Below are 11,678 nucleotides of genomic sequence, written 5' to 3'. Positions count from 1 at the left end.
ATCGCGTCGGTCGGGCCATTTAACATTGATTGCTATGGGAAATCGGGTGCATCGCGTCGCGGGCATCGCGGGTACATTTATGGCCGGCCGCGACGCGACCGACGCGATTTACATGTTTAACATGGGTTTCAATGGGAAATCGCGGCCAGACATAAATGTACCCACGATGCCCGCGATGGGCGCCGTGATAGGTAAAGAGTACCAAAACAAGTACATTGATTCAAAAAATAACAGGTTAATCATTCTATGAGTAGTGTCCAGCAGTACATATATGCCAATCACTGTGTTCATTTCTAGGTAGCAGGGCCGTCTTAACAGCAGTGTGGGCACCTGGGCAAAGCAATGCACTGGGGCCCTTACCCATTCTCCCCTCCTAGGGGTGGGGGGTGGTATCAGCAGCAGCTTTGATGTCCCACGGGTGGCAGGGGGTGCTCTATCTTCCATTTAACATGTAGGACCTGGAGCAGTAACTTCTGCTAATTACTCCTTTACTGCACAGGTGGTGGGAGGGTGAACACTAACGTGTGGAAGGGGACACTGAGAAATATGACTGGAAATTGTAATTAACAGGTCGGATGTGGACTACTGCTTTGAAGTTGGATATCTGCAGTTCCCCAGGGCCGATTTTCAAAATTCTGGTATCCCTGGAAAAAGGGGATCCACAGCTATCAACATAGAGCCCTTATACGCCTGGGGCCCCTGGGCAAGTGCCCATTAAGCCCATACAAAAAGATGGCCCTGCTAGGCAGGATTGATCAGCAATACTTATTACAGCATAATGCACTTTAATGTATTTAACTGTTAATATATTGGCTTATCTTTGGCATAATTATATGCTGTAATGCAGCTGCAGGTGGGGCAGATGTAACATGTGCAGAGGGAGTTAATGTGGCCATACATCTACAGATTTATTGTCCGATCTGTCTGTTTGGAACAAAATACAAAATGGATGAGAGCACTTTGCTTTGAAATGCTGGAAAACTGCCAAAAACTGTCATTCAGTTATTACCAGGTATTTGTTCCAACCAGCCAGATCTGACAATCGATCTGTAGATGTATGGCCACCTTTAGATTTGTGTTGAGTTATTTTGTTTCTGTGCAGGGTAAATACCTGCTGCAATTTAGATTTCAGTTTCAACACACCCCACCCAAATTTAACTCTCTCAGCACATTACATCTGCCCCACCTGCAATGCAGCATTTGTTTTGCCCATTTTGAGAACAAATTTGTACTGCGATCAGGTCTGATTAAGGGCTATTATGCAGTGTTATATTTCACACAGTGTCACTGAAATTCCATTTAGAGTATTTGTGTTTCTTCTATTATAAACACGTTCAGGAGAAAACACACAATATTCACAATTGTGACCATGAAAATGGGTTAATTATTAGGGATTTTTTTCTCCCGCCAGTCAGTCACTTTGCACTAGGACAAGCTCGTACTGTTTTTTACTATGCTAAAGTATATTAATGAACCACTCTAAGACATCCTGACATAATTATAACTAGATCGGAGCATCTTCATAGGTTTCACTATTTTCACCTAAAAAGTGAAACTTTAGGCCTCTTGCCAGAACAGAAGATGTTGACTCAGATCAAAATGCTTTTGCACGTTTCTTATTCAAGTCAAGTCACAACTTTCCCACACTAGCCGATTTTGAATTTCTCAATTTCAGTTTTTTCACTCCGCCCTAATATATATGTTATCTCTATCTATCTATATTTCTGAACAGAAATATATGTTTTATATAAGGTTATATAGGATTGTGTGTGTGTGTGTGTGGGGGGGGGGGCGCCAATATATATCTTGCCTCCGGACAACTGGAACGAACTTACGCCACTGTAGTGTAGCATACACTCTAGCAGTCTAATCTTCTTAAAAAGACTAGGTTCTGAAGCATGTATAAAATATATGCATCTGTGAAAACTCAGTCAGGTTCAGAGCTGCATGCTATCCTGGATCACAAATGTAATGTATGTAGTGTATTTCCGGAGAGGGTCAGTCTGCTCCTGCTTTTCACTTTTCACCTCTCACCTACACATTTTTAGGTTTGTAGTTATACATATATGGCAGGAAATTCAATAGATAGCAATGTATTAAATATCCCAATACTCTTATTATTAATTTATAGCCCCCGTTTAAATTAATTAATTTATTCACAGTTTCTTATATAGTGCAGCATATTCCGTTGCGTTTTACAATTGGAGACAACAGTGATTACACAAACTGGGTAGAGACAAACCAACATGGAGGTAGGAGGGCCCTGCTCGCAAGCTTACAATCTACAGGGATAATAGAAGGGATACATAAGGATAGAATTCCATAGCATGGCAGTCCCATCAGATTACAGGACAGTCCTGATGGGATGCAATTAGATATGAATGCTACTGGAGGTTGTGTGGGGGCCCTGAATATGATAAGCTTGCCTGATGAGGTGAGTTTTCAGGGAACGCTTGAAAGTTTGGAGGCTAGAGGAGAGTCTTAGGGGGAAATTTACTAAAGGAAATGTGTAAAAAAATAGGTGTAAAAATAGGTGTATTTGTACCCAGAAATACACTTTTTTTTTACATTTTATATCCCGAAAATAAGGCAATTCGTATTGATAGCACATCAATACGAATTGCTGTATTTTCGGGATAGAAAATGTCAAAAATAAGTGTATTTCTGGGTACAAATACACCTATTTTTACACCTATTTTTTACACATTTCCTTTAGTAAATTTCCCCCTTAGTGTTTATATTAAATATATTTAATGTATTCTTTGTGATCCCCACAATTCTCCATAATAATACAATATAAAGTTATATACAATGTGCTGAGTAAGCAGCACTACACATTTACATTATAAAAATAAAATTCTCATGCCAGAGTATTTTTATATTCTATGAAAGTACTTTAAATGTTGCATCCGGGATCCTGACAGTTCTGTTCACTCCTCCTCGATTCTACATGTGAGGAATCCTCTTGTTGCATCAGAGACTACAGGGTAATCCTGTCAGCTGATTTCTTGTTACTGTGCCAAATGATGACAGGTATATCCTGAAAGAGCATTACAGGACAATGAAACAAGTACATTGTGTAATCCTAGTTGCTGGTTATTATATAAATCACCTGGGGCTATTAAAGTATCATTGTTATAACAGTGACAGCTTTCAGAATTACATTATAACAGCATGATTCCAATACAGCTCTGCATCATATCTTTTTATACAGGCACTCGCACGGAAGCCTTGGCTACAGTATATTCTAATAATGGGCAACATGAATTCGGAAAAAGGAGTTATTACCACTTCTCCAAGATGTATTAAAACACATAATGGAGACATCAGACATTTATCCAGGGGCTCCTTTGCATTTTCTTAAAAACTCCACCACCATAGCATACCCTCCAACTGTACCAATTCTGCCGGTACAGTAACGCTTTTTAACAGTCTGTACTGGCAAAAATCAAAGTGTACCGATGTACCGATTTTTGATAGCCGGCTCCTGACTCTGGGAGTTGTAGTTCCTACCTAGTTGTAGCCGCTGGCTGGCTGCTCTTCCGGCAGCGTGAGCCGTGAGGGGGGAGTGGCAGACCAAGACTAGGTGAAAGGACATAGGCACCGGGGCGTCTTTTGGTGCTTGCTGCTGCTGGCCGTATAGCTGGGACACCAGAAGGGTCTGCCCCTTTTATTTAACCTTTAGATAACCTCAAGCTATTTGATCCTTATTTTCTAAGATACTAATAAGCCTAGCCAAAGCATGTTTAAACTGCTCTACTGTCTAGACTCTACCACCTCTGACCGAAAGCTATTCCACTTATCCACTACCCTTACCCTGATCACAGAGCTACAAATTCACAGGCTGGGCAATTATCGATTGACTGCGCATTGGTATGGCCCATAGTATGCATGCGCAAGGCCACCCTGCAATAAAATCCTTTTACTTTTTTGATCGCAGGACGTACCCAAGTTGATTGACAGGAAGCCGGTGTTTGGGGTGGTAACCAGCCATTTTCTGGGAGTGTCAGGAAAAGCACAGACATGCCCAGGTGTTTTAGGGGAAGTCATGTGATGTCAGCTCCGGCCCCCATCAGCCTGTTTTTGGCTGTGGGTAATTTGATACCCTCATAACCCGTACAATGATAGTTAGAAGCTGACTGGCTAGCATACCCTCCAACATCTGAAGGGCAGAAATCGGTGCACACCCAGAAAGGGTTGTGATCATGGGTAAAGTGGGTGTGGCCACTATTGAAGGGGGCGTGGTCACACCCTTTCCTAATGTGTACTCTGCATTTCAAATAAATAAAAAGTGAGCGCTAATAGTGTATAACTATATATTAGTATTATGTATAGTATCTGAAAGGTGTATTTGTCCTTTTGGAGGACAAAATAAAACTAACAAAGCATATTGAGGAATATCAATCAACAATAACCCGTAAGAAGTCAGAGTTCCTGTCAACTGAGATCATGGCAGCAAACAATAGGCCTGCTCAACTTTTCCGCACAGTGGAAATGCTTTGCAAGCCAGCATGCCTGCAGCCTGATGAAACACTCTCACAGGCAAGATGTAATGAGTTTGCAAAATTCTTCTCAGATAAAATATCTGCCATCAGAGCTGGAATCCCCACAATTCCATCAGAGGAGTGCCTAACTACCAAGCCTGACAATGTAAGCCACCTATCCTCATGGACCAGCTTTGACCCAATGGATGAAAAGGACATTGCTGAAATTGTCCAGATTTTGCGTCCCACTACCTGTGATCTGGACCCTGCCCCAACCAAGCTCCTAATAGGGTGCATGGATATAATTGGCCCTGTCTTTGCAAAAATTGTTCAGTGCTCTTTGCAGACAGGAATTTTTCCTCAACCTCTAAAGGAAGCAATTGTTAGACCTCTTCTTAAAAAAACGAATTTAGATCCAGACTGCATGACCAACTACAGACCGGTATCAAAACTTCCTTTTCTAGGAAAAGTCATTGAAAAAGTGGTTGCAAATCAACTTGAAACCCGCCTGATATCTCATGATATGTATGATCCTTTCCAATCAGGATTCAGGAGAAGACATAGCACTGAAACAGCCCTGGTATATGTGCTAAACGATCTTCTGATGGCAAGAGACAGAGATGACTGTTCAATCTTAATCCTTCTCGATCTCTCTGCAGCATTTGATACTGTGGACCATGGGCTTCTGGTTGAGCGCCTAAAAAAATTTTGTGGGCTGGATGGCACAGTACTAAGCTGGTTTAAATCATTTCTCGCAGGCAGGTCACAGAGAGTTTCATCTGGAGTATACTCATCTGCATCCGTGCCATTGCCATGTGGTGTCCCACAAGGTTCTATATGATCCCCCATGCTTTTTGCAGTGTACATGCTGCCACTGGGTAAACTAATTAGGCGCCATAGCCTTGTCTACCACTGCTATGCAGATGACACACAGCTGTACTTGTCCTTTGCTCCGGGCACTGAAAACCCAATAGCAACCCTAAATGGCTGTATAGCTGAGCTCCAGGAATGGATGAGTGCCGGTTGGCTGAGACTGAATCCTGATAAAATAGAGGTCCTTATGATTGGACCTCAACATCAAAGGACAAGACTGCAGCACAGCCACCCAACCGGACTGACACTTGGGGGTACAGAATTACAAAACTCTGATCATGTGCAGAATCTTGGCGTAGTACTAGATGGTGGATTGACACTTAAACATCAGATATCAGCCACAATCAAATCCTCATTCTTTCATCTGAGGAACATAGCCATAATCAAACACAATCCCATCTGAAGATCTGCCAAAAGTCATACATGCATTTGTATCATCTCGTTTGGATTACTGCAATGCCCTTTACCTTGGTCTACCAGCAAAAGAACTGCACCGATTACAGCTGGTACAAAACACAGCTACCAGGCTGTTAACTAACCAGCCCCGTTCTGTCCACATAACTCCCATTCTCTACTCCCTTCACTGGCTGCCAATAAAATGGCGAATAATTTTCAAGATCAATCTACTGAGTTTCAAAGCCCTACATGACCAAGGCCTAAGGTACCTGAAGCAGCTTTTGATTCCATACTGTCCCACCCGATTACTGGGGTCTGTAGATGAAGGACTTTTAGCAGTACCTAGGATCTCCCATAATTCATCTGGGGGTCGAGCTTTTAGCCATTCAGCTCCGACTTTATGGAACTCACTTCCCCGCACAGTTCGAGAGACCCCAACTCTAGAATGCTTCAAAAACAGACTCAAGACTTTTCTATTTACTCAAGCGTTTCCTTCAGTCCCTTAAGTATTGTTTATGAAAAGCTTTTCTGTACTTCATTGTTCTATACTGTATTACATTCATTCTATCTGTTAAGCGCCTTGAGTCCTATTGAAGAAAGAGCGCTATATAAATAAAATTATTATTATTATTATACAATCTCTACCGACACCCAGACCTATACTATCCTAATGACATGATGTCACAAGTTACCAGAATTAAATGTCTGACTGATAAATAAAGTAACCACCACACCTACTTTGCTGCCTCCTGCTTGTTGGTTTGTGCGCAAATTACTACCAGACTCCACCGCTGCAGTCACTCTCCCCACATCATCCCCGCGACCACTGCACCAAATGCTGTGCTAGCTCTCCTCTCTATGCTGAGGTTGGCATCCAGAAATCACCACTGTGCATGCGAGAGAGGGCTAGCAGACAAACTGTGACCTGTTCCCTGAGTGCTGTGCGCCGGCCCATGCTGCCGGCGCGTGATGTCATGACCCGTCGCACTGGCCTGGGACCCGCAATGCACCCTTGGGAACAGGTGCTTGGTAGCCAGGAAAACCGGTACGTTTGATACACTTGAATTTTGCCGGTACAGACTTAAAAAAAACGGTACTGTACTGACTAAATCGGTACTGTTGGAGGGTATGCTGGCTAGTACCACATACCTCCCAACTTCTTGGCTGCTGGAATAGGCCCCGCACCCGAAAAGGGGGTGGGGCATATGCAAATGAGGGTGCGGCTTATGCGTCTATTCAATCAGCTTGGGGGGCTCCCAACTGCCACCCCCCGCAGCGGGACAATGCCGGCCGCGGGTGGGACAGCGGGACAGGACCCAAAAATCGGGACTGTCCCGCTGAAATCGTGACACTTGGGAGGTATGGTACCATAGCTCTCCTCCAATTTAGGACATCTGCCTATCATAGGGCCAGATGTACTAAGCTTGAAAAGTGATAAAATGGAGAGTGATAAGGCACCAACCAATCAGTTACTAACTTCCATGTCACAGCAGCATACCTCGCCGCGCGAGCGCCCGAAAAAGGGGCGGGCGTATGCAAATGAGGGCGCGGCTTATGCTAATTAGCCGCGACCTCATTTTCATACGAGAATAGACGCTGTGCGCATGCGCACAGCGTCTATTCTACTAGCTTGGGGGGTCTCCCAACTGCCACCCCCCACAGCGGGACAATGCCTGCCGCGGGTGGGACGTCGGGACAGGACCCGAAAATCGGGACTGTCCCGACGGAATCGTGACAGTTGGGAGGTATGCAGCAGGCAAGGTTTGAAAAATGACAGGTAGAAGCTGAATGGTTGGAGGTTTATCACTCTCCATTTGATCACTTTTCAAGCTTAATACACCTGGCCCTATGTTAGATAAATTATACATGCAGAGGTACATGTCATATCCTTCATGTATTATTATCAGATCAGCCAGCAGTGGGTTAATACTGTAGCGCATGAGCAATGAGAGCTAAGATCACATGATGGACCCAACCTCCAAGCCAACAGCTCCCAAGAGAGACATGTCCTTGATGACGTCATTTAACGCCGCATTCCGGCTTTCGTAACACCTTACTGAGGGGCGGAGCTTAGTGACCCTTCTTCGTTCACGTCCTGGGCTGACTAACTTGCTACAGAGGCAAGGCCCAGTAAACTGCGACAAGCGTCGCGCTGATTGGACTTCAAATGGCATGGGCGGAGCGCCGCTTGACGTCACGCGTAGGACGTAAGGCTGGTTGCACAGACACCGGTTACAAAGGGCTTGGTGCGGCGTGTCCTTGGGAGTAGAGCGATCAGGCTGTTTCAGTGTTCAGAGCGGACGTAACCCGCAGTTTAGGGTAAGACATGCCGCTACCGGTGCTTGCTGCTTCTATCTCTAGCGTTTATACAGATAGCAGGTCCCTGTGGCCGTATCTCAGCGCTCCTTTCCTGACCTTGCCTGTTGGTATGCGGCACTGGCAGGATGAGCACCCACAGGACTTGGGGGTGGTTTTGTCAATGCTGCTAGTGTGCTCATACCCTTGGGTTAGGGTATGATCCTAGCAGCAGTGAGGTCACGTTCTATCTTTCTGTAGTTTTGTCGGTATATAATTTTTATGCTTTTCCTGGAGAGCACGTTTATTCTATGTATGACTATATAATCTCATGTTAGGCACTGGTTCTGTTAACCCTTGTGCACACAGCTGTCTACCATACATTGCTGTGTGATTGGTATCTCATTGTTATGTACTGTGCTCTAATTCTAAGATGATGGCATCTGCTGCTTCCTCTATGGTGAATAAGCCTCAGAAGGTCATAAAGGTCAATGGGCCTTTTAGGTATTGGCAGTATGAAATGCTGGTGCAATTTCCTGCAATCCTTCCATAGCACTTTCAATATTAGGAGTGGATGTACTAAACCTTGGAAAATGATCATGTGGAATTTGATACATCACCAGCCAATCAGCTCCCACCTGTCATGTTAGACTGTCTGTAAAATAAGTTGGGAGCTGGTTGGTACTCTATCACTTCTTACAAGGATGTGTACATATAGTTTAGACACTTATGTGGAGGCAACATTGGCATGCAGTTTTTCAACAACTTGGGTATTCCTCACCCACCCCTACCCCATTCATATGGCCTTGTGGTAACATGGTAAACTAACTGTCATATCTTTGGTTATGTAGATATTGTCATATCTTTATTTCTTTTAGAATTTTTAACAATGGGAGACGTAGAAAAAGGAAAGAAGGTCTTTGTGCAGAAATGCTCACAGTGCCACACTGTTGAGAAAGGAGGCAAGCACAAGGTCGGTCCCAATCTGCATGGACTGTTCGGGCGTAAGACTGGCCAGGCGGTAGGCTTCAGTTACACTGATGCTAACAAAAACAAGGGTAAGTAGTCTCCCTTTCTTAATAAATGCTTCAGTTTATGTAATTAATTTCTGTGCTATAGCTCTCTCCTTCAGCTACTGTTGGATAGACATACTTTAATTCAATATTTTAAAGTATGTTTGTCTTAATGAATGGCTGTACCAGTTTTACAGCTGGTCATTAGAATGAGAGTGTATGTTTTTCCATTAAAGGATCTCTAAACCTATAATAGAAGTACTTGAATAGCTATTTTAAAGTTGGGCACCTGTTCTATCTTGAGACCAAATATTGATATGTGTGAAACCTGTTCTTATAACGTGTGTGTGTGTGTATGTATATAAAATTTTAATACCTGTAGCATGCTCTCCCATCAATAACAGACAGTGGGCGGTATTCAATGAGCCTGATTCGCCATGTTTTTATGGCGAATTTGTGCTGTTTGGCGAATTTTTGTCAAAAACGGTGAATCACCCTATTCAATGACCACATGGCGAATACATTTGAAGGTTTTTTTCGCCATGATTCACCGAGTAGGAATCGCTATCTTTTTATGGAGAAGTGGAATGTGAACTTTTAAAATAAAGTGTTTTGTTTTACATTTGGTGTAAAAAAATCAGGAATTGTATTCTGAGGAGGGGCATGCTACTTTTATTCATGTGCTGTAAGCACATGAATATATATTTAATTTAAAAAAATATATTTTTTTATTTTTTTTTACACAGCAGCCAGCAGGGGGCGCCGGAACCGAGCCGCTCATTACATATTCATATATTCACTGCACCCGATCGTTACGTTCGGGTATAGTGAATATACACTCCCCTGCTGGCACCCCTGGGGGGCAGCCTGTGCTGCCTGGCACCCGGGGAGCCCACCTGCCCCCCACAAACGTTCTGGGCCAGGCAGAGAGACTTCCATCTCTCTGCCTGGCACCGTCCTCAGGCTCCCTGCGGCATTCGCCGCAGGAGCTCATATTCGCCAGTCAGGGGCAGCGAGCCCCTGACACGTTGAATACCGGAGCCCGCTGGCTCCGGAACGTGGCGAATGTGCAGCGAATCCTAAAAAGGATTCGCTGCACCTCGCAGGTATTTACATTGAATACCGCCCAATGTAGTTTTTGACCAACTTGCCCTTATGTATGCTCTGAAAAGATCTGCCAGATCTGTTGTGGAACACAATTATTTTGCTGTTGTGTAGTCACTGACTCTTGTTGCACCCTATACTGCACTATTAGCCCACCTCCAAATGATCAGATCCAACCAATGAGATTACTGGGTGGGTGACACAATCATGTAAGGCTTTCACACTATAGTTCGATACACAATATTATCTTTCCAATGTGGCCAACTGAAATGAAAATCTGGTAATGTCTAGGCATGAACTACTTAACCATTTGCATGCATTGGTTAAATCAAAAAGCTTTAAACATTTAACTGTTTTCAATGTTTGGAAGCAAATGGTTAATTGTCAATTGCTTCGAGAAATGACGAGATTTCACTTTCAACCAGTCAAAATTGAGCAATGATCTTAAGCAGCCCATACACGCTGCTCTGTGGGCGTGCTGTACTAGCACGGATCACATTGCATGTGCATCCGTTGTGCATGTAATGCGATGCAATGTGATGAAACCTAAGTACAAAAAAGTATGTGCAAGCACATACTTTTTGTACTTAGGTTTCATCAAATTGCATCGCATTGCATGCACATGCAATGCAATGTGATCCGTGCTAGTACAGCACGGAAAGCACGCCCTAAATAGCAGCGTGTATGGGCTGCTTTTACATTGAGTGTGTTCTTAATGGATCTTATATTCTCTAACAATATCACTTTGCAACATTGGAAGATTAAGAGGTTTACATTTCTCATTTGTGTTCATTTTCTAGGTATTGTCTGGGATGAGGGCACCCTACTGGAATACTTGGAAAACCCCAAAAAGTACATCCCTGGGACAAAAATGATCTTCGCCGGTATCAAGAAGAAGCCAGAAAGACTAGACTTAATAGCCTATCTCAAAAGCGCCACCTCCAGTTAATATCTGTATCTGTTGCCTTATTTATTTCATGGAGGGATTGCTTGTGATGAGATAATTTTACATTTTATATATATTTTTATTTGTACTGCCCACCTCCGTTCCTCCTTTTTAGAGTCTCATCAGCCAATAAGTGTAAAAGTATCACTGAAATGAATTTGGCCATGTAAGACTCTTCGGTGTCACTTATTGGATGCAAGTGTTATGCGCTACTAAATGATGTGAAGGTTGTTTTGGCAAATAAAGTAATTATTCTGTTCACTCTGTGTAACTTGTTCTTATTCAGTTTTGACGTATTTGTTGCTGTAACTATAACAAAGTTCATTAAGATGTTTCTTTTCAACAGTCCCAATTTTAGCACAAAACATTACTACATGTAACATTTAATTGAGTACTCATTTTGAGTAAAACTAGTGTTATGTAAATTAGAATGTTAGATTTTGCACTGTAGACTCCATGATGCTAGTGGGTGTGCTTGTATAGCTGCTTCGTACAGGTTTGGAAGGATAGAGTTTTTTTGGGGGGGTCTGTGCACTGTCCTATTGTGCGATGCTAGCTCCTTCACCT

General features: G+C 43.2%; 1 protein-coding gene across 1 annotated transcript; it reads left to right on the top strand.

The window, feature by feature from the left end:
* The first annotated feature begins 7,915 nt into the window (after positions 1 to 7,915).
* On the top strand, positions 7,916 to 11,372 carry CYCS (cytochrome c, somatic). The gene is made up of 3 exons (XM_083188915.1): positions 7,916 to 8,072; positions 8,927 to 9,106; positions 10,966 to 11,372. Exons 2-3 carry the CDS (start codon positions 8,938 to 8,940, stop codon positions 11,112 to 11,114), a joined length of 318 nt encoding a protein of 105 aa, XP_083045041.1. The 5' UTR covers positions 7,916 to 8,072; positions 8,927 to 8,937; the 3' UTR covers positions 11,115 to 11,372.
* The last annotated feature ends 306 nt before the right edge of the window (positions 11,373 to 11,678 follow it).

The sequence above is a fragment of the Crinia signifera genome, chromosome 5, assembly GCF_055691185.1.
Source record: "Crinia signifera chromosome 5, ASM5569118v1, whole genome shotgun sequence".
Lineage (NCBI taxonomy): Eukaryota > Metazoa > Chordata > Amphibia > Anura > Myobatrachidae > Crinia > Crinia signifera.
Note: the sequence above shows the minus strand (reverse complement) of the source record. Positions and strands in the feature narration are given on the sequence as shown.

What these genes read in the sequence shown, in the direction of transcription:
- CYCS (XM_083188915.1), top strand. Translation starts at nt 8,938, where the DNA reads ATGGGAGACGTAGAAAAAGGAAAGAAGGTCTTTGTGCAGAAATGCTCA. An exon ending in TGATGCTAACAAAAACAAGG is followed by an intron (nt 9,107 to 10,965) that starts GTAAGTAGTCTC and finishes TTCATTTTCTAG; the next exon opens with GTATTGTCTGGGATGAGGGC.